The 23,427-nt window shown below is 48.7% G+C and overlaps 1 protein-coding gene across 6 annotated transcripts in view; it reads right to left on the minus strand.

The window, feature by feature from the left end:
• MTSS1 (MTSS I-BAR domain containing 1) overlaps positions 1–23,208 on the minus strand; it is a 183,633-nt gene extending 160,425 nt beyond the window's left edge. For all 6 annotated transcript variants that reach the window (XM_028852901.2, XM_015145964.3, XM_077944013.1 and 3 more), the window contains exon 1: positions 22,691–23,208. In XM_028852901.2, coding sequence (XP_028708734.1) covers positions 22,691–22,762 — 72 coding nt within the window. In that variant the 5' untranslated portion in view covers positions 22,763–23,208. The remainder of the gene's footprint in view (positions 1–22,690) is intronic.
• Positions 23,209–23,427: the final 219 nt, after the last annotated feature.

A 23,427-nucleotide genomic window follows, 5' to 3' on the forward strand; every position in this document is an offset into this window, starting at 1 on the left:
ATCCCAGCATTTTGGGAGGCTGAGGAAAGTGGATCAGGAGGTCAGGAGTTCAAGACCAGCCTGACCAAGATGGTGAAACCCATCTCTACTAAAAATACAAAAATTAGCTGGGCGTGATAGCAGGCACCTGTAATCCCAGTTACTCGAGAGGCTGAAGCAGAGAATTGCTTGAACCCCGGAAGCAGGGGTTGCAGTGAGCTGAGATCACACCATTGCACTCTGGCCTGGGCAAAAGAGCGAGACTCCATCTCAACAGAAAAAAAAAAACCTAGCTGGGTGCTGTGGCACATGCCTGTAGTCCCAGCTACTCAGGAGGCTGAGGTGGGAGAATTGCTTGAGTCCGGAAGATCGAGGATGCAGTGAGCTGTGATTGTGCCACTGCACTCCAGCCTGGGCAACAGAGCAAGACCCTGTCTCAAAGTAAAAAAGTCAAAGGAAAAGGTGAGGCATGTTAATTGAGAACATGCAGAACGGACCAGTGGCCTGGGCAGGGAGCACTGGGTCCTGAGGTCTAGTCACAGCCCTGCCAGTCATGGACTAGGGGAAATCATTTCACCTCTCAGGGATCATTCCCTTAAAATGATGATAACCAAAACAAATAATTCCATCACCATGACCAACACCACCAATTACTGAACACTGAAAGAATGAAGGAGATGAATAAAGAAGGCAAGTACAGAAGCCCAATCTTTTGGATTGAACTCTAGCTCTCCCATTTGCTATGCGACACTGGGCAAGTCATTTGACCTCTGAGTGGGTTTCAGTCACGTCTTCACGGGGCTGGGATGAGGAACGGATGAGGTCATATACAGAAAGTGTTCGGTGCAGTGCCCAGCACAGCGGAAGTGCTCAACAAACATTTGATATGAGGGATCCAAGTGGCCATAGGCTCTGAGTAATCTCCTTTAGGATGTGTGGGGGACAAACCGTAAAGTCTCTCTAAGTCAGACTGTCCATCCAGACTGGAACCCCCCTTTCTGAGTCCTCGGGGTGGAACCAGCCAATGTGGGAAGTGTCTGCACCTCCCTATTAGGGAACCATGGTTAGGCAGAAACAGACCAAGGCAAGGGCAGGTGGGTGTTCAGTGCCAGACGATTTCTCTGCTGCTGCTAAGCAAATGGTAGGGTGGAGTACTCAACCCCGAGGTGAGTATGCCTGAAAAAAGACGACTACTCAAACCACTGAAGAAACTTCTTATCTGCCCCCACTTGGAGCATCACTTCAGTCTTTACCAAATTAGCAACAAAAGGAGGGGTCACCTTTCTAGTCGAGGGGTACAGCTAACAGCTCCCTGCCTACGAACACCCACCCAGCCAGAAGGTTGCCCAAAGCAGCTTGTTCCTGACTTAATGATACTTGACAGTCTATCAGAGAAAGTCAGGCCCACCTGTTTTAGGCAATATATAATTTAATAGATTCTAAAAAAAGAAAAAAAATCAACCTCTAAGAACGGAAGACAAAAACCTCCTTGTTGAGAAATGAAAAAAAAAGTGAGTAAATGTTATTAACATGTAAAGGCAAGGTGATGTTGGGTTGTTCCAGATATTTTTGTAAGTTTCTTTCAAGGAAAAAAGAAGTTTCTACCCACCTGAGAGCAGTTTTACTATAATAATTCAAGCTTAGTGGAAGAAAGAAAGGAGGAAGGAGGTAACTGTAGAAAGATGGAAAGGCAGCAGAGACAAAGTCCTGCCTTTTGGACAGCAAGACTACACAAAGGAGACCATGCTCAAGTTTCGAAAGAAACCCGCAACCCGAGACACTGGAAGCTCTTAGAGCCTTTCAGGAAGCAATTCCCCAACTGTCCTTGGTTTTTGCATCTGCATCCACCGACCAAGAAGTCCCCAGAAAGTTCATTCCTGAGGTTGCTGGCTGAGCTCTGTCCACATTTGAGGAAATTCCTCGGAATGCACTCCCAGAGCCGTGAAAACGATTCCACACAGACCCGGCTGTGGATTTCACCCGAGAACACACAAAGGCTTCACAACGATCCAGACAGACCCAAATCAAAGAAAACAAAACTCCCACTGCACCCCGGCTTCTGCCAAGTCCAAAGTCACGAGGCAAAACGAGAAGATGCTCCTCCTCCAGGAGCCCCCTGAATGTCTTCAGAGAGGAGAGCAGGGAGTTTCTGGAGCCCTTGGCAGTGCGTTGGTTGAAAATACAACTCAGATTACGCTGGGTTCTAAGAAAGGAGAAGGCCCCTATTAAAGAGACGTAAGAGAAAGCCAGTTTGTTTACACGCGTACAAAGAGGACTCCCTCCATCAAACTGCATGGCAGTCTCACTTCCTTGGGTGAGAGATGGGGCTTCCCTGAATGCATGATCTCACCCACGCTCTCCACACACAGCACACCCTGTGGCTGCTTCTCTTCAAACCTCCAGGGGGATTCAGCAATCTTGAAAACTCCTATTCGGCCATCACTACCCAGCTGTGACACCTCTTCTGGAACATTCTCTGACACACCCCCTTCCCACCTACCCTCTGGGTTAGCTGCGCCTACTCCCCAACTTATCACATCATACAGTTTGCTGTCTATGAGCCTAAGGGCTTCCCCTCTGGACTGTGGGACAAGGACAGAGAAATGAAGGGAGGAAGGAAAAGTACTTCTGGTAGGGGGTGCAGCTGACACAAAAGGAGGCAGGGGACACCGACCAGCTCTCTCCAAGAGACACTGGAGTGGCACATTTATGCTGGCCACTCCTCCAGGCAGAACATGGGCAAAGTGGCCCAGGTGGGCAAGGGCAGCCTTCCAGGACAAGACCCAGGGTGGGGTCTTGGCACAGTCAAGGAAGACCAGGGTGGCCTTCATTCAGTGAGTGACATAAATTCCAGACCAGCCAGGTGATGGGAGAACCTGGCTAACGGTCACATACCTGGCATCACTCTGGTTCCTGGGGGAAAGAGGAAAATAATGAAGTCACTTCCTTACTTTTTAGGAAAAAAGGCCTCCTAAATGTCCTTCAACTGAGGAGTTTGGTGGCCACCTAAACAAATCCACAAGTTGGCCTCCCCACCCCACCCTCAAAGTGGAGCTTGGGAGACACCCCCAAGTGCCTCTCCTCATCTTCCTCCCCTTCCTCCACTTTCCCTAGAGCCAGGACCCACGGCAAGCCATTTGCCTGACACAAGCAAGGCACAGCAGTCGGCCAACAGCCATTCTGGCTTCTGGTCGTTTGGCTTCGTTTTGTGTTGTATTAAACAGAGGCCCAGGACGGCATCCCACACACGGTGCAGAGAATAACTGTGTGTAACTCATCGGCACGGCTGGTGACCGGTGCTCCATAAATAATGCAGCAACTGCCTCTCCCAGCCCAGCCCCGCCGGGACAGCTGAGGAAATTCGACACCACATGGCCACACAAGGAACAGAGAGGGGCTGGGAACTGTGGCTGCCAGAGAAAGGACAACTTGGAGGAGCCACAGAGCTAGGGAGGACTCACATGAGGAGGAGGAATTCAGTTCAGGGGAGAGTCAAGTAGGAACCAGAAGGGCAGAGGCTCTAGAGAGTGGGGTTCCAGCTCAAAGGCCTTTGTTCTGCCCAAAAGGTGCCAGACAGAGGCTGGTTCACCAGTGGATCTGGCTGAGAAATCAAGCCGTGGGGTATATGACCAGCCAGGTAACTTCCCAAGTATCTCTGTTCACCTTGACAAGCATCACTGTCATCACCATCATCATGAAGCGTCACCACTTTCTAAAGAGTTGTCAGGCGCCAGGTATATATATTGGCCCTTCCCAAGCTGTAATTTACAAATCCATCACCTGGGGAGCTTGCAGCCAGGCAGGTTCTGATTTGCTTGGTCAAGGCGGGGCCGTTTAATCTGAGAGGTGCTGCTGCTCCTGGTCCACAGACCACTCTCTAAGAAGCCCAACTTGACCTGCATTCTCACTGCATCCTCACAGCAGCCCAGGCAGGCAGGTACTGCTGTTATTTTAGAGCTGAGGAAACTGACGTCCAGAGAGGTTGGAGCAGAGAGCTCCAGGTTGCAATTGGATGCCAGATCTGACTTTGCAGCCCAAGTGTTCCCTGATTCTGGGAAGTGCAAGTAACCACATGAACAGAGCCAGCCTCCTCCAGCCCAGCCCAGCCCAGCCCAGCCCAGTCCCAGGGCTGCAAAGAGTGGCTTAGACAGCAGGTTGGGTCGCGCTTTCTATGTGGGTCCTTTAGGAGCCCAGACAAGGTAGAGCAGAAGAGGACAAGGGTGCCCTGCACACATGGCACCTGATTACAACTGCAGATGGCCCAGAGGGATTGTAATGTCACCCTAGAAATGGTCAGGACCCCCAACCACATAAAAAAGAAAGCACGAGGCTGGGCACAGTGCCTCACTCCTGTACTCCTAGCACTTTGGAAGGCTGAGGCAGATGGATCACCCGAGCTCAGGAGTTCGAGACCAGCCTGGGGAACATGGCAAAACCCCATCTCTACTAAAAATACAAAAAATTAGTGCGGCATGGTGGCACACCTCTGTAATCCCAGTTACTCAGGAGGCTAAGGCATGAAAATCGCTAAAGCCCAGGAGGCAAAGGTTACAATGAGCTGAGATCACGCTACTGCACTCCAGCCTAGGCGACAGAACGAGGCTGTCTCAGGAAAAAAAAAAAGAAAAAAGGAAGAAAGAAAACACAAAACACACAACAAAGAGAAATGTCTTGGGTAGAAAAATGCCTGGTAGAAACGCACAGAGAGGTTCACAGCTGTTGGCACCTGTGGTATGATTATGGATAATTTTATCCCATCTTGGTTTTCTGTGAACACACAAACTGATCTTCTTCTACCAGGAGATCAATAGAGTCAATCTGGGAGGGGCTCTTAAATCTCCAGCTGCCACAGCCACCCCTGCCGCCATGACCCCTTCCCAGGTCTGCAGAGACCTCAGCAGGGCGAGTGTGAGGAACATAGCCAACAGCATCCTTCCTCTTCTTCCGCTGGGTATACCCTGGATGAGCTCAGCCTTCAGGTTACCCTGAAGCTGCTTTACGCAGCTTCCAGAGGAGGCTGGCACCTTCTGACCTACGCAGCAGTGGCTCTGGCCTCCCTGCTTCCTTAAGCATGAGGCAGGAATCCACTCAGCTTCCAGAAGTGGGCGTGTGGGATGACAGAAAGGACCCATGAATGCCTGTCATAGCTTTGTCCCCAAAACCACCCTTCCCCACCCAATCCTGCGAGATGAAGGGCTCCTAAGATCCTCAGATGAAAGGCACTGGGTAAGCCCATCCATCATAAATACCATTCCTGGGCTTTTATTCTCTGATTGGGCTTGCCTAATCCACTAATTATCCCTGTCCGTCAAGCGGATGACAGCCTTGGGGATAATCAATGGTTGCTTCCTCGCCCGCCCACCCTCACCCACTTGCCCAAGCACAAGAGCAATAAACATGCCTATGAAAAGGAAGACTGAACCACAAAAGGTGCTCCCTCCATCCATCCATCCATCTCCCCTCGCAAACTTCTCCACTTGTAACTATTAACACCCTAACCAAACAAATCAAGGATATCAAGCTGTTTTCTGACATCTGGGTGTCTCCACTTAAAATAAAAAGAACCAAACAAATATGTCAACCGTATCTTCCAAGTCATTTTATTTCTTAAGTTCTCCACCAGGAAGTATTCCTTTCTGTATCCTGAGCTGTCCAACAGGGGAGCTCTACATGAGGTTATTTAAAGTATGATTAGGCCAGGCGCGGTGGCTCACGCCTGTAATCCCAGCACTTTGGGAGGCCGAGACGGGTGGATCCCAAGGTCAGGAGATCGAGACCATCCTGACTAACACGGTGAAACCCCGTTTCTACTAAAAAATACAAAAAAACTAGCCGGACGAGGTGGCGGGCACCTGTAGTCCCAGCTACTCAGGAGGCTGAGGCAGGAGAATGGCATAAACCCGGGAGGCGGAGCTTGCAGTGAGCTGAGATCAGGCCACTGTACTCCAGCCTGGGTGACAGAGCGAGACTCCATCTCAAAAAAAAATAAAAAAAAGTATGATTAAATAAAATGTAAAATTCAGTTGTTCAGCCCACTAGCCATACCTCAAGTGCTCTGCAGTGGCTAGTGGCTACCATACTGGACAGCACAGACACAGAACATCTCTATCACTGCAGAAAGTTCTATTGGACAGCAATGGCCACCCCACGTCAATGGCACCCCTTAGGGTGTCGCTACCTCAGGGTGCTCTACAATCACAGCTAGGCTTTTGGTTCTATTTTTTAACCACTGTAAAATGTATGTATGTGTTCCATGCTCCACATTTCTTGAAAAACAGAATCCCTCTTCTTTTTCATCCCCTAAATTCAACTCATTCCCCAATTTTGGGTTTGTCTGTTTTGAGACAGAGTCTCGTTCTGTCACTCAGGCTGGAAGTGCAGTGGTGTGATATCGCTCACTGCAACCTCCGACTATGGGGTTCAAGAGATTCTCCTGCCTCACCCTCCCAAATAGCTGGGATTATAGGCGTGCACCACTACATCTGGCTATTTTTTGTATTTTTAGTAGAGACAGGGTTTTGCTATGTTGGCCAGGCTGGTCTCGAACTCCTGACCTCAGAAGATCTGCCCACCTCAGCCTCTCAAAGAGCTGGGATTACAGGCATGAGCCACTGAAGCTGGCCTGTTTTTTTGTTTTGAGACAGGGTCTCACTTTGTCACCAAGGCTGGAGTGCAGTGGCACAATATCAGCTCACTGCAGCCTCAACTTCCCAGGCCCAAGCGATCCTCCTGCCTCAGTCCCCCAAGTAGCTGGGACAACAGGGAAACACTACCACACCCAACTAATTTTTGTATTTTTAGTAGAGATGGGTTTCACCATGTTGCCCAGGCTGGTCTCGAACTCCTGGATTCAAGCAATCTGCCTGCCTTGGCCTCCCAACATGTTGAGATTACAAGTGAGAGCCATGGCCATTACTGCCATGACATTTCCTTTATTATTTCAGATAGTTCCTCCCATCAAAAGAGAGAGGAAGAGGTTTATGGTGAGTCACTGCCTGCATTACCAGCCACCTGACATTTGTATGGCCAAGTTTTCAAAGGTGAAAACCTGCCATGTGGGAATCCAAACTGACGTCATGATGGGCACAGAAGGCACCGCCTCCCATGTATGCTGTATTCGAGACTACAGAGGTCTTTCACAACACCACTGAAAGGGCGGCTGGTAAAGCAGGCATTTAACACTTCCCTACTAACCATAGGAAAATCGGGCACAGAAAAAGTTAAGTAATTTGCCCAAGGTCAGGGAAGGGTTTGCCCTCACGCCTGGTTAACTGCATTAATTGATCCTAAGTTTGCACCGTTGTTTATTTTATTTTATTTTTTATGTTCTGAGATGGAGTCTTGCTATGTCGCCCAGGCTGGAGTACAGTGGTGCTGTCCTGGCTCACTGCAACCTCCGCCTCCTGGATTCAAGTGATCCTCCTGCCCCAGCCTCTGCGTAGCTGGGACTACAGGAGTGTGCCATCATGTTCAGCTAATTTTTTGTATTTTTAGTAGAGATGGGGTTTCACCATGTTGGACAGGGTGGTCTTGAACTCCTGACCTCAAGTGATTCACCTGCCTCGGCCTCCAGAAGACTGATTACAAGCGTGAGCCACCACTCCCAGCCTGCCCAGTTCTTTTTAAAATAAAATTGTATAATGGGTTCAACTAAGACTGACTGACTCTCCACATCTGGAAACCTGGGAACTCAATATTTAACCACCTAATACAGGGGCTGGCTGCTTGTACCTAGTATTTGTATACCTTTAATCCTCCCCAGAATAATAAATATCTACCCTCTAACCTTTGGCCTCCTATCCTCCAATAGAGCTAGGAAGTACTACAGCCAGGCTTCAAGGCCCAAGTACAACCACTTTTTAAGGTAGGATATAATCAATACTAGGTAGAGGCCAAAGCTATTGTTCCATATGTTTATTCCTATCCATAAATGTCCACCTTAGATATTGAACCTGGCAGAACACCTAGAGGCTTGCACACCCTACGAAATGTTAGACCTTGTGAGCATGACTTCATGTTGCTCCATTTACACTCACCCATTTCTTTTTCCTGGAAGTGCCCGCTCTGACCCGCCTCCACCCAACTCCAAAACTGCTTCTGCATTTTAGGGATTAGTTCCTCTTGGGGCCAATCTCTCCAATACCTTGAACAGACACGCAAACACCCTGTACCCTAGAGAGGATCATGTTTGAGGTTTTGCTCCCCTAAATACACACACACCTCTGTATTCATTCCATATTCCTTTTTTTTTTTTTTTTGCTCTCTTTTCTTTTTCTCTTTATTTTTTTGTTTTTTCTCTTTTTCTTCTTCTTTTTTTATTTTTGTTGTTGTTGAATTTGTTTTCTTTTCCTTACTTTTTTTAGTCCATCTTCCCTTTTAAACTGAGACCTCTCCCCAGCCAAGGGCAGCATGATGAACTTGTCACATCCACCCTGGGGCAGGCACTGGCCTTGGTGCGCTGTACACACTTAGTGTGCTCTGCAATTTTCCATGAAGCAGATTTCCCCTTTGGAACAAGAGACAGATAGCACCTCCTCTGTGACCTCAACTCCCACCCCAGGCTACTAGGAACGATGCCCTGGTGGCCAGTAAAGAGTCAGAGGCCACCAGTGTCACAGTGATAACTGTGTTTGTCATTTCTATAGCCATTTTTTTTTAAGTGTCTTTCCATTGAATGTCATTTTTCTTGCCTGGAGAGAGGACGCTGAGGTATAGCCATATTCCAGAGCCCGAAAGGCCTTGTGCGGCCTGGTGGTTAAGAGCATGACTCCAGAGTCAGCCTGCGAACTTCAGATGTGCTCACTGGGTGACCCTGGGCAAGCGACTTCATCATCTGGTGCCGCCCTGTCTTCATCTGTAAAGGATGCTGATGGCAGTCCTTGCCTCAAATGGTGATTATAGGATGATGGGGAAAAAGACAAGTGCTTAGAAGGGTGACTAGTAAGTAGAACTCAACTCTGCTTTGATGATTCAATGTCCAATGCCAGTCACGCTGACCGGGCCACAAATGGGCACCTACTATGCGCAGGCACTCAGTGAAGGGTAGGCCATACAGAGAAAGAGACCAAAGCGTTGAGGAACTCAGACTGTCAGTAAAGCTGACGTGGAACTGCAGATCCCAAAGCCCCAAGGGCAGCATACTCGAGATATAAAGTGCTGGACAGTGTGGTTCCCAGAGCGAGGCAATGCCTCACCTCGGTCTCAAAGGATAAATGGGAATTTTCTGGGCAAAGAGAAATGAAAGAAAGAGGAAGCATTCCCTGCAAAAGACAGAATTAGCAAATGAAAGGAAGTCGAGATTATGCTCTGTCTAGGCGCAGAACTCATTTCGTCTGCCTGATCACATTCCAGGTACATTTGTGGTGGAGTTAGGGGTGGGGACACATGAGCAGGATATAGCTTCCTACATACTTCAGGAGCTGCAGAGGAAGCTCTCAGTGGTTCAGGTGGCCCAGGAGCCACTCCACTTCCACCTACTCCTGGTGCAATCCCACCAAGACCTACCAGAGAATGACCTGAAGTGTCTGCTAACACTGCAGATTCTAAGCACCACCCAAGATCAACAAAAAGTCTCTTGGGATGCAGCCAGGGAATCTGCATTTTAACCCATTCTCCAGGGACACTTTTGCTTGCTAAAAATTACACACAGCAAGATTTGAGAAACACTGCACTAGGTAAGATGCCACATGTCCCTTTGTGCCTTTGGAAGCAGGGGTGTCAGCTAGGTCCTAGCGTTCACATCTAGCTCCTTCAGACATAATTCACGGGCTCACCACCCTCACACATGGGAACTGGGAACTGACACATGCTTTTTGGTAGGCTTTGGGTAATGGGTTTCAAAAGTCTTGAAAAAAACACACATTTTGACCAAGGATAAAAAGTCCTTCAGGGGAAATCACTGATGTAAATCAATGTCTAGTCACAAGGATGTACTTGTTGTAGGGTTACCTATAATTAGTAAAAAAAAAAAAAAAAAAAAAAAAACTGGACGCACCCTAAACACAAATGAGGGAGGTACTGGCTTCTACCTCAGGGCTTCTGCGCATGCTCTCTTCCCTTTCCCTGAACACCACCCCCACCCCCTGCCCACATCTTCACAGTTCTTAAGTTGTTGCTCTAACGTCACCTTCTCTGCGAGGCCCACCCTAACCACTCTACTTAAAAACAGCAACAGGCTGGGCGCGGTGGCTCACACCTGTAATCTCAGCACTTTGTGAGGCCAAGGCGGGCAGATCACTTGAGATCAGGAGTTCAAGACCAGCCTGGCCAACATGGTGAAACCCCATCTTCACTAAAAATACAAAAGAAAATTAGCCAGGTGTGGTGGGGGATGCCTATAGTCCTAGCTACTTGGGAGGCTGAGGCAGGAGAATCACTTGAACCTGGGAGGCAGAGGTTGCAGGGAGCCAAGTTTGCGCCACTGCATACTCCGGCCTGGGGGACAGAGCAAGACTCCATCTCAAAAAACATATATAAAAATAAAAATAAAAAATAAAAACAGCAACAGTGCTTTTTCCCCACTGCATATAATCCTTCTACTATACAAGAGAATTGACTTATTCCGTGTGTCTGCTTCACCTGCACCTCACTCCACTAGAATGTAAGTTCCAGGAGGGCAGGGATTTGTGTCCATTGTGTTTGCTGCTATCTCCCAGCACTCAGAACCTGGTACTAGTAACTTCTCAAATATGTTTTGACCAAATGAATTAATTAGAGACATACAAAGCAGTGCAACACCATACAGCCATTAACACTGACACTGCTCACAACGACACACACGGAAAAGCAAGGACACCAGGCCACTAAGTGAAGAAAGAAGTTTCTAACACAGTGTTGGGGCTCCCTGACCCTTTGCTGAATATGTGCGAGCTCTTGTGAATGTGAACATAACCCACTTTCTTATCAAGCGCTTGCGGGTGACTTATTTTTTACTTAACTGAAGTTTCTAGTTTTTCTTCCATTAATACATTACTTACATAATCTTTGAGAAGTAAATCCCTCATGAAATGCTCTCAAAACATTTGCTAATTTTTTTTTTTTAGAAAAAAGCTTCCTCCTCAGTGACTTAATTAGGGTGTTCCTAATTAAGGCCAGCACAACATCAAAGAGGCCAGGTTCCAGGGGACCCCTGCTTCAGGTCAACTTCTGTTTGCAGGACGACCTCACTCCCTCCAGCGGAGGCTCAGACAGAGGGCTTGGCTGTCAGCTACTCCTGGCTCTGCTCCCCGCTCCCTGCTTCCTATTGGGGTGCCTCATCCAATTATTCAGGCCCTCGATCACATCCTGCTGCGGAGCCGGCTTTGAAGGTTCAGTAAACAGCCACTTCAAAACAAAGAGGGGCCATTAAACCAAACTCAAAGACTTCCTTAATGGCTGCGTGCTCGGCTGCAGGAGGAGTCCAGCCTCAGAAGGGAGGTCTCCCTGGGAACTAATCCCCGAGCTCTTCCAGCCTCCTACTGCAAATATCTGCCCGCTTCTTCCTTTGCACTCAATCACTCGGGGTGCAGAGCGGTTACCGGGGCGACCCTTGACAGAGGGGCTTCTCCAGCAAAACAAACATGTGTCGTGTGGCTGCCACCTTGGACAATCCTACTGCACACTTTGGTCTCACAGCCCAGCTGCTCCAAAAACTGCACTGGCCCAGCCCAACAACTTCATGTCCATGGCCAGGGCATATTCCTCGTAATTAGAGGGAGACCCCTTGAACTTCTGGAAGAAGCTCAGAGGCGAGTCTAGATTTTTGTGTGTTTTATCTGTCTCATTCTGAGTCCTAACGGTACAAATAGAGTAAACAAGGAGATGAATGAAATACACCTCTTACAGAATCGAAACTGCTAGGGTGCAAGAGCGAGAGACCAGTCTGGTGGACAGGCGCACAGACCTCGGAGCTAGACTGCCAACTAACTCCCAGCTGTGCCTCTCACTAGCTGTATGACATGGGCAAATGGCTTAACCGCTCAGCACCTCCGTTTCCCCATCTGTAAAATGGGAATTATAATAGTTACTAAGACTACCTTGCTAGGTGGTTGGAAGATTAAGTAAGTTTGTATCAAGCACTTAGCATAGTGCCTGGTTTGCATATAAATGCTTTTTAAACAACCAAAATAAAACTCAGTTCTGAGCGAGGGTGTCACCCAGGTCAAAAGCCTTCCTGGACTGTGTACTCCCACCCTAAATGGGAATCAGAGGCCCTCCCCAGGGCCCCCACACAATCTTAGGCTGATCTCTATGGTGGTGCAGATTATGCTGAACTCTAATTACCTGCCTGCCTCTCTCCTAGACTGAGCACTTCAGGGCAATGACTGTGTCTATACTGTCCACAGGTGTTCCTCCACCCCCCGGCAGCCTCAGCACACAGTAGGTATTGCCACCGTATTAGACGAATACATGTACTGTGTTATCTCAAATTACTTACATGTTGAATGTTGAAAAGCACTGCACTTGCGTCTACTGCACTACCAAAGTGAAGACATAGGTTGCTTCTATTCTTTGAAACATCTGAGTGCCACCAGCAGCAGGAGGCTCTGCCAGGAACTACTAGGGTAGCTCAAATAGATACGAGCATTTATTTAGCACTTATTTCATGCCAAGCCCTCGACTTTTACTTTATTTAATACTCAACAACTTTAAGAGGGAAAGATTATTCACCTCTTCTCCCATTTTACAGGTAAGAAAATCAAGGCTCAGTAAACTTGAGTAACTTGCTCAAAGCAATAGAGCTAGGGAGTGCTAGAGCCAGACTTCAAGGCCCAAGTACAACCACTTTTTAAGGTAGGATATAATCAATGCTAGGTAGAATGTCACACAGAATGTACAAAATGGCTTTAGGGTTACCCAGCTTTGAGGGAAAAGGAGGCACCAGAGAATAAGGTCACTGACGGGGCCTTGAAGGATGAGAAAGATTTCAATAGGCAGCAATGACAGAGACAGGACAGGACAAACAGCAAGAGGGAGGAGCACAGGCTGTGTTCAAGGAAGCCTGGAGTCCGAGCTGGGGAGTGCTGGACACACAGCGGGCCACTCAGCTGGGGCCACTCACACAAAAGGTTAAGGCAGGACTGCCACATTCGGCCCACGGGAAGAACCCAGATGCGGCCAAGACTTGGGAAGCTGCTGCTATAGGGCAGACTAGAGGGGCGGGATGGCCACTTCTGGTGGTTGCCCCAGAAAAAGGAGGAAACTCAAAGGACGTAGATGGGAAACGATGACCCTAATAAAGCAACTTCCCTCCCCCGGGCCTCAATGTATCTGAGTTACAAATGTCCTAGCCAGGTACCCCACCCTCTCCTTCCCTGATAAACAAACAGTAGGGTTTGCAGACAGAGAATGCAAATACGTCCTGCTGGGCCAGTTGACCTTCATAATGAACTCGGGAGCGATTTACTTAGGAAGACAAAAACTCAAACTTCTCCATTTCCTGCAACTTCACTGCAAGCTCTAAATACAGCTCCGTATTTAGAGTGGGGCAGTGTCTGTCCTAAGAAGTGGTGGAGATAATTACTCCACTGATTTTAAGACTTCAAAATACCTCATTCCCAAATCTACAAGACACAATAGTTACCGCTTCTAACATTTGAGTGTACGTTCACCAGGCAATGTGTGAAAACCTTCACAAGCAATGTTTCATTTCAGAATCCTCCAACAGCTCTTTCAGGTTCATTAGACCCATTTTACGGAAGAGGAAACCAAGGCTCAGAGAGATTAGATAACTTGCCCACGGGATTTGAATCAGATTCCTTTAACTTCAAGGTCAACTCTAGCTCCAGAATTTCTACGGAGAGGTTTAGGGGCAGTATCGTAGCCAGCAGAAGGTAGAAGATAGTCAGAAAGCTGTGTTGCAAAGCAGGCACACTATAATTATCTAGACGGTATGTTATAGATCTGCAACTGTTCAGTACGGTAGCCACTAGCCATATATGGCTATTTAAGTTTAAACAAATGAAAAGTGACTAAAAATAAAGCTAATTCCTTGATTGCACTAGCCGCACTTCATGTACTCAATAGTCAAACGTGGCTAGTGGCTCATGTATTTGACAATTTCCATCATCGCAAAAAAATCACATCGGACAGAATCAATAAATCACAGCAAAGTAGTCTAAAGATCCTTTGTGGTTTATTTTTATGTTTCAGTTTATTTACTTTAACATTTAACTCTAAGGTTTTTAAAATTTTTTTATTTTTTATTTTTTGAGACAGAGTCTCGTTCTGTCACCAGGCTGGAGTGCAGTGGCGTGATCTCAGCTCACTGCAACCTCCACCTCCCAGGCTCAACCGATTCTTCTGCCACAGCCTCCTGAGTAGCTGGGACTACAGGCGTGCACCATCATGCCCAGCTGACTTTTGCGGCCATGTTGGTCAGGATGGTCTTGATCTTTTGACCTCGTGATCTGCCCACCTTGGCCTCCCAAAGTTCTGGGATTACAGGAGTGAGCCACCGCATCTGGCTTAATTTTTATTTTTAATTGTGGTAAAATACACATAAATTGTACCATCTTGACCATCTTTAAGCATCACAATTCAGTAGTGCTAAGTATATTCACATTGGTGTGCAACTGTCTAAAGGTACTTCTATATTCAGATTTGGGTAAGATTAAGGCTTCTTTTTTTTTTTTTTTAAGACTGAGTCTCACTCTGTCACCCAGGCTGGAGTCCAGTGGCATGATCTTGGCTCACTGCAACCTCTACCTTCTGGGTTCAAGCAATTCTCCTGCTTCAGCCTACTGAGTAGCTGGGACTATAGGCGTGCGTGATCACGCCCGGCTAATTTTTGTATTTTTTGCAGAGACAGGGTTTCGCCATGGTGGCCAGGCTGGTCTCAAACTCCTGACCTCAGGTGATCCACCCACCTCAGCCTCCCAGAGTGATGGGATTACAGATGTGAGGCACCTCGCCCGACCAGAAAAGGCTTTGAGGGAAGACTTACACAGCTTGGTGATTCTCAACATTGGCCATCACTAGAATTACCTGGGGTGCTTTTCAAAATCTTAATGTCGTGAATGTACCCCAGGGCACTAATCAGAGCCCTGGCCCAGGCAGCAGCATCTCCAAGCTCCCAGGGAACCCAATGGACCTTGCTCCATAACCACACGCATGCTGCCAAATGAGGTACACCTGCCTAGAACCTCATCTTCTGGTGAGACCCACACCCGCGGCCCTCGGAGCCCCCATCACGTGGCAGGCAGCAGAGGAGACCCAGGCTAAACCTGCTGCCCACCTCCATGCCCAGGAAGCTGCTGGTGCTGAGTGAGCTGAAACTTTCTACTGCTTTGAGAGAAAGCAAGCAAATAAAAAGACACACAGTTCAAAAGGCACTCAACTCAATTGATTTTTTTTTTCACCCACTTACACTAGACAGAAAAAGAAAAACCACTTAGAACCTATGACCAAGGCCAGATACGCCAAGAGGCAGCACAGGAAGGAGTTTTTTTTTTTTTTTTTTTTTTTTTTTTGAGACGGAGTCTTGCTCTGTCGCCCAGGCTGGAGCGCAGTGACCAGATCTCGGCTCACTGCAAGCTCCGCCTCCCAGGTTCCCGCCATTCTCCTGCCTCAGCCTCCCGAGTAGCTGGGACTACAGGCGCCCACCACCTCGCCCTGCTAGTTTTTTGTATTTTTTAGTAGAGACGGGGTTTCACCGTGTTAGCCAGGATGGTCTCGATCTCCTGACCTCGTGATCCGCCCGTCTCGGCCTCCCAAAGTGCTGGGATTACAGGCGTGAGCCACCGCGCCCGGCCAGGAAGGAGTTTTGTTGATAAGCCCATCCACTTCTCCAAACACAGACATGCAAGGGCCCTACCGACTCAACCCAAACGGGAGGGCCACCAGGACATGATTAAACACAGAAAGCTCTTTAACAAGAGAGGTCCGGGGCTGGACACAACAAGAGTTCAAGGTAAAGGAGTACTGTTTCAGGAGTCACCTGAACTTCGGGTGAACTTAGTTAATTCGTATGATTATGAGACTGGGAGGTGGTTGCCAGGCTTTCAGAGTCACCTAGCCTCAGGGACCTAGGGACTCCCCAGACCTATGGCCAGTCACCAGAAGACTCCATGGGCCTCATGAGGGGACAAGTCCAGGCATCGAGGGTGACATGCCTAAGCCTGGCCCAAAAGCTTATCTGCCCTGTGCTCATGGGGGGAGAACTATGAGCAACAGAGGATGCCAAGTTGTCTAACGGAGAAGTTGGTAAGTGGGAGAGGGAAGGAAGCCACAATGTGTGGACATGTCATAAATGAAACAACTTCCACAAAGGTGACAGCCGAATTGGAGCTGCCCACCCCACAACACACCTGGAGGCATCTCAGTGCAGGCTCACACCTCCGGGCGGGCTCTGTGCTACAGACACAGAGATGAGTCCTTGATTCCTTCCTTGAGCCTCCCATGGGACTCAGGCAAGTAAAGGGCTGTTTGCTAGGACTAAATCCACACCCCCGTGCCTGCCTTAGGCATGCTCTAAAGAACTCCAATGTTAGGGTCAAACAGGCTAAGGTCTGACTACCAGTTCCACCTCCCCATGGCCTTAGATAAGTTACTGAATCCCTCCAAGCCTTACTGTTCTCATCTGTTAAGTGGGGTGGATGTGAGGATGACATGAAATCATGCGCACCAAGTTCTTAACACAAGGCACAGCACACAGTAGGTTCCCACCAAGTCCCTTTCTGCCCCCGCTCACTGCATGCAGTGAATACTGAGCACCTACTATGTGCCCAGTGGCACCCCACAGCATCTTTTATTTTTTCATTTTATTTTAATTTTTTGTAGAGACAGGGTCTCACTGTTCCCCCGACTGGTCTCGAACTCCCGGCCCTAAGCAATCCTGCCACCTCAGTACCACAAAGTGCTGGGATTACAGGTGAGCCACCATGCCCAGCTCCCAGAAAATCTTAAACAACCCAAACCCTCACATTTGCTCAGCAGGTAAAAACACTGTCACCTCCAACCAAATGAGGAAGCAGGCGAGATGAGAGAGCCCCAAGCCTAGGCCTTCCAGGTGCTGAGACAGGGGCTGCTCTGGAGTGGATTCTGTGCTGGGAATTGCTACTTTTAAGTTTTTGGTTGGTTGGTTGTTTCTGATTTGCCTTGGTGGCTCATACTCAGATGAAACCTGCAGTCTATTGCTAATTCAAGGGAGAACCTCAGCAATCATGACAATGGGCTTCCTTAGTGCTCAGTCAATTAATTTACTCCTTAACTTCGTTTGCCTCTCCTGTTTGCTACTAAATAAGGCCATATCAGCAGTGCTATCTCCAAATCTGAGTTAAACTGCTCACGGCATCGATTAGTTCCCTTTAAACGGCCCCCAAAAATTCTTGTCTGACGTCCTAGGCAGCTAAATCTGTCCTTTGGCTTTGGTTTGGTTTGGGGTGAGGTATTTTTTTGTTTTTGCAGAGGTGTGGGTTTTGGGGGTAAGTGTCCTGAAGGCAGTTCCAAGAAGTAATGGGGAACTCAAAATGACCTCATTTGTCCGTACTCAATTCGAACATCTAAATGGTCTCACTAGAGAAGGAATCTTGCCAGCTATCGCCGCCCATGCCCGCAAAGATGGAAAAAGCCGAGATGAAAATTGGAGATAAAGCATCTAATGAATCAATAGTTTCATCCTTTTCACCCTCCAAGCATTTTAACAGCCTTAAGTGAGCTAGCCAAATCGACAGACATCATTTTAGCTTTTTTCCTTTTCCCTGTGACTGAGGTGCAAAAGAAGAGTTCAAAGGGCTAGAGGTCAGCAACTGAGAACACACAGCACGCAGGGAACATACTTAAACAGTGAACAATTTTTTAGTATGCCTGAAATGCAAATTTAATGGGAAATCCTACGTGTTTACTCGCTGAAATCATTATGCCACGTTTGGTGCCTGAAACACCACTGATGCTCCATAAATACTAAGGAATGAGTACATGTTACTCTAGTAAGAACTGGGCGATGGCTGAACCAGGCAAAATCCAAACTCGGCTTACCTTCTATGCAAACCAGGACCTAGGAATGACCTCTCTTGATTTGGAGCATTACAAACTGCGGAATTTCAGAACATAAATGTTCACAGCATCAAGCTAGAAGTTCCAAAAAATTTGACTAAATAGTAAAGGGTTTTCACAAAAACTAAATAGGAAGGGGTTTTCACAAAGAAACACCCAAACCAGGCCAGAAACGATTTCCAAACAACAAGATTGGCACCCAAAAAACCAAAAAGATGAATCTATATAGAAGAGGTCCAAAATCTCTGGGTACCCATCCCAGGCAGTTCCTGCTGTCGATTTTATAACATGTTTACTTCACCTCCTTCTCCCATGGGCCCGAAATGAGGAAGCTGTAAAATCCTGGCCAAATACAACCATTTGCTAAGAGAAAAGCCAACATGGGGCCCATCTGTCCTTTACAAGTGCTCTGCTTGTCCTGCCTTTGTGTGGCTGTCACCATTTACAGAGAGCGGCCCACCTCCCTCAGAGCACCTGGCTGAGGCCTTGGCTGGGTTTTCAGTACTGTCCTGGAGAAAACTCTTTTTTTGAGGCCTCCAAGGGAACTCCTGCAGAGACGGATGCTCTTCTCTAGGCTGAACCACAGCCCTTCCTTCACGGCCACCATATTGGATTCGCATTATCTGTTTACAGCCCACAGGACAAGGAGCTCTCCTAGGGCAGAGCCAAGCAAAAGGCATTCCACACAATTGCCCTTCATAAACAGCAAGGAAGTGTACCTCTCTTCTGATGGGAACCCCAAAACAAAGCAGTGAGGGGGAAAAAAACTACCCTGAAATCAATATCCAGTGTTGGACCCACTAGCCACATTCTCCATCTTATGATATGGGAGGGAAAATATCACGACGTGGCTTCAAACCACAAAGAGATTTCCATGGAATTCAAGAAGTCCCTTTAGCAGTTCTCATTTTAGGCAGAACTGAGGAGAGAGGATAGTGATGGCAAACACAGGTGGGGGGCAGTGGGGAGGAACTGAACAAGGCCTCTATTCTGCTCAGCACAGGTGCTGGTAACAGGACACCCCTGTCTAAAGTGACACATGGGGTGGAAGAATCAGGTGTGGTTAGGATTTTCTGGCCCCAGTCACATTATGTACTCCTAACCTCGTACAAAGTTCTACCCGCAGCAGGCCCAGTTCAGCTCTCGACATGCTGATTCTTGAGCAACAAGGGTGAAGAAAATATTTGATTTCAGACATCCAACTTTGTTTTTTTTAACCAAGTTAATTATTAAAAGAAGAAAGACACCCGCAGAGTGAGCTGTCCTCAATTTTGGCCAGCAAAGTCTCCTGGTCTTAAAAACTCCCCAGACATCACCAAAATCGATGCTGGTTCAATGACTCAAAAGCAAAGGCACAAAGCTGCTGTTTGAGACATGGAGCCCTCCCTTCCCAGGGCTTGGATAGAAACTCCAAAAAGATTCCAGGACCTCCTTGATGCAGTCAAGATTGTCCACACATCAGAAGGCAGTCAACAGTCACTTCCAGACTACTATTCCCTGGACAAACCAGCTGTGGGTCCTTCCCCCCAGCCACGTGAATAATTGTTTCCCCTTTCCTCTGGAACCAACTCACACCAGCCGATTTGGTCAGTGATTTACTAATTTGCATGGATGAGAGGAAAGGCAGCCAGTAGGTGATTCTGCACAACACCGTTCATTAGTGACCACCACCACAGCAGGGTAGAATAAACGGGAAACAAACCACCAGGTTTCCTCTCGTCAAGGAATCGATACTTTATTTACTAGCTGCTGCTTGCTTTACATGGTGCTGTTCTCCAGTAGAGAAAGAGTCAGGATTTCTTCCATACCTTACCCCCTGAAAAGGAGAAAACCCATGCCCTGACAGCCAGCCGAGGACTCAGACGAAGTATCTTTAGAAGAAAGCACAAAGAATCCTCTCTCTCTTGCTTTTTTCCATGTCTTGAGGTTCTCTGATTTCAGAAAATAGAGGGTGCCAGGCCTTGAAATTATTCCCTTTTTTAACTGTTTTTTTTTTCTTTCTCCAAAGAGGAAATTGACTCCCTTCCTGTGCTGCTGTACATTTTGAAGAATCAAATGCTACTAATAAAACCATTTTCCTTATCCTTTTCTCACCCAGGCCAACATCACTTCTGAGAAAATAACCTAAAAATTTTTATCAAGATGGCATTCCAAGTGGGTTTCCGACATTTACGCTTTTCCCTCAGAGCAAACAGAAAAGAGACCAATGGCATTATAAACCCATTGTGGGAGTTTAAAGAAAAGAAAAAGAGGTCATTAGAAAGTCAGTTGATTTCAAATATTAAAAACTGACTTTTGTTGCTGGTGACTTCATGCATCTGCACACTACATACTGCTTATCAGATTTGTTCAAATTTAAAAATTTTAAATTTCCATTTAAAATGTCATCGGCATCTAATCCACGATGAAGTCTTTTAAGAAGCAAAGTCCAAGAAAATATTCCGAATTGTCTTATGCATAAACAATCTAGGAAATCAGACACTCCCTTTCTCCTTATCTCTCGAATCTCCGAAAGTCTAAAACTCTGCAGAACCCAAGGCATGTTTTAGTCTTCCACTCCACCTTGCTTTTAAAATTTTACTGCCAAAACAAAACGAACTAAAAAAAAAAACTTCAAAATAAATGATTTCCCACAGGATACTGAACAAACCTACTAAACTCAAAGGGAAAGAAGTCAGGATACACAAACTCTAGATTCCGCCGTGACTGGGCATTAAAGAAGATGTCTTTATTTTTAACTGGAACCAGGCAAGGGAAAAAACACCACCTTGGCACCCGTGAGGCCCCAGCCAGGGCATACTGCCACACAGCCACAGGATGGCAGGTGGAAAGCAGGACAGCCCACCCTTTGGGCAGGTCACCTTCCGAAGGGCTTTTGATTCAAACCAGTGAATGGGAAGAACCGAGCCTGGATTCTGGATTAAAGAACAAAGAGAGAAAAAACTCCAGGTGTGATCACTCCAGGACTGCAGTGGACAGATCCGTCAGACCACTGGGTTCCTTGTTGCTGCTGAGGGGTGGGAAACATCCATTTATCTCCTCAAAAAAACACAGGCGGCTTTACCAACCTATTTCAAATTCCTCCCCACAAGATCAGAATACACCATGTGTGCCTCAAACCAAATCCTGTTTGACTCTAGGATGTGCAGAATTTAAGTTTAAAATTAAGGCCAGAGCCCAAGGAGGGAGGACCCATCTCTGTCTCAAAAGACCACTTCAATAATTCAGCGTGCACTGGGGGCAACAGAATGAAAGGGGCTGTCTTTCAACAGGGAATAATCCATCTAATTCCAAGGGCCTGGATTATAAGCATTCCTGGGCAAGCAGAGTCTGGCTGCAGATTATGCTATGCTAAGGACAATTTGTGACAAAAGGCACGAGATCTGTAGAAAGATTTCAAAACGGACAAGACCAGGACAGAGGCACCTTAGTAAAGTTCACCCTGGGTGAGGTGGCAGTTGGTTCTGAAAGGTGGAAGCAGGCCATGACAGCTGAGCATTCCTTCCCAAAGACCATCTCCGAGGCTCGGAGCCTCTCTAAACCTTACACTTCATCAGACAAAAGCTCCTCCAGGCGCCCAGGCAGCGGCTGAAGAGGGGCTGTCCACACCCACTCGGTGCACAGCTTTCCAAACCTGCCCACTCGTTTTGGAAGCGGGCTTTTAATTAAACACCACCTCCCCGGATCGGGATCTGTTGAGGCAAACTGGGGCTGGGCCAGAGCCAAAGAGAAGCTCCCTAAATACACATTAAAAAAATAATTTCCCCCACCGCCCCCAATTCCCACCTCCAGCCAGCTCGCGCGGCTGGTTTTATTTCCTCTGGATGAATAACACGGGGCCCTGGTCTATCTCTAGGCACCAGAAAATCCACATCCGAGGATCAGGTTATGCCCAGTCCCACCCTTTGCAGGAAAAAGCTAGGGTGTTGTTCCCCGCCCCCACACGCGCGCGCGCACACACATGCACGCGCGCACACACACACCATCTTCACAACCCTTCCAAGAGAAAACCTTAGAGTGTGTGTCCGTTTGGGTCTGGGAGGCCGGGATACAGTTACTTCGGTGGCCCCAATCTTGCCTTCAGGTTCAGCTGGGGGAAGGTGGGGCCCCTGCAAGGCTGCCCGGGAACTTCGGCCCCGCGCCCCGCGGGAGGGCTGAGAGAGGGCGCGCACAGCTTTACCAGCTTCGGAACAGCCCAATTAATAACTAATTTGCTCAGATCCCCCACTCCAAGTAGACCTGACAGCCGAGGAGGGACTGGCTTTCCCTCTCAGTCTTCTAGGCTAGGGGACTCCTTCCTGCGCGCGGGCAGAGCCCTCACTCGCTCCCCACCACCGCGCCAGGCGCCCCCACCCCGTGCCCGGGGGAATCAGGTGTCCGCCCGGGCATCCAGCCCCCGCGGGTCCCAGACATTCAGTTCAGGGACAGACAATGGGAAAACTTGGAGCCAGTGCCCTGAGCCCCCGAGGCAAAGAAATGGTGCCGCCCCCTGGGACAATGAGCGGGGAGATGGCGTGGGACAGCAGACACCCCCCAGAGAAGCCGCCCGCCTAGTGACCCAGCAGAGCCTGGAGCAGCGCCCCGGGTGAGCAGGTGACACCAGAGCCGGGAGCTCCCGCAGGTGGCCGGCGGCCACGGCGCAGGGAATGGCCGGGCGGCCGGCCCGGGGTGGAGGCGAAGCGCGGCGGCGAGGTCAGAGCCGGCGGCCGGCTCCGCAGCCGCACCCCCGGCGTCCTACCTTCATGTCGCTGATGATGGTCTGGAAGAGGCCTCCGAGCGCGCTGCATTCCTTCTCAATCACAGCCTCCATTTTCCCGGCGCCGGCAGGGCGAGGGCACACACGCGGGGCCGCTGGACTGCGCGCGGGGCCGGGGCTCGCTCACCCCGGGAGGAATTTCACCCACCTCGGATTCGCAGCTTCTTCTGCAGCGAGGCCGGTGTACACCAACCCGACTGTTCTCTGCCCAAAATAATAACAACAGTAATTTTAAAACCAAACCGCTCTGTAGGGTATTCGCCTACATGCAGCGCTCGGCTCCTGGCCTTAAAAATGCCGGGAGAAGACTGACAATCAGGCCACCACTGGTGCCCACTACGGAAACGGCAAAGCCCATCTTGATGCAGAGAAAACCGCCCGCTGACCCGGGGCCAGCGCCATTGAAAAACTCAAGATTTTCCAATTTAATAAATTTTTCTGCAATTAAGAAAAAACCGCCCAACACCAGAGCGGGTCTGCTCGCGGCGTCCGGATCTGTTGCTCGCAGCTGCGGCCGCCGCCTCCTTTTCACTCCTGCGCGCCCGGCCCCCGGCGCTCGCTCTGGCTGGGCTCCCGCGGACGTTCGGAGGGGCGCACGCGCGCTCGCGGCCGTGCGTCCGCCGCGCGGGGGCGCGCTCTCGTGGCTGTGCGGCCGCCGAACGCGGGCGGGGCTGGGAGCGCGCGCCCGAGAGGCGCGTGGGGCACTCGCCGCAAAGAGG

This window comes from Macaca mulatta, chromosome 8, assembly GCF_049350105.2.
Source record: "Macaca mulatta isolate MMU2019108-1 chromosome 8, T2T-MMU8v2.0, whole genome shotgun sequence".
NCBI classification, from domain to species: Eukaryota; Metazoa; Chordata; class Mammalia; order Primates; family Cercopithecidae; genus Macaca; species Macaca mulatta.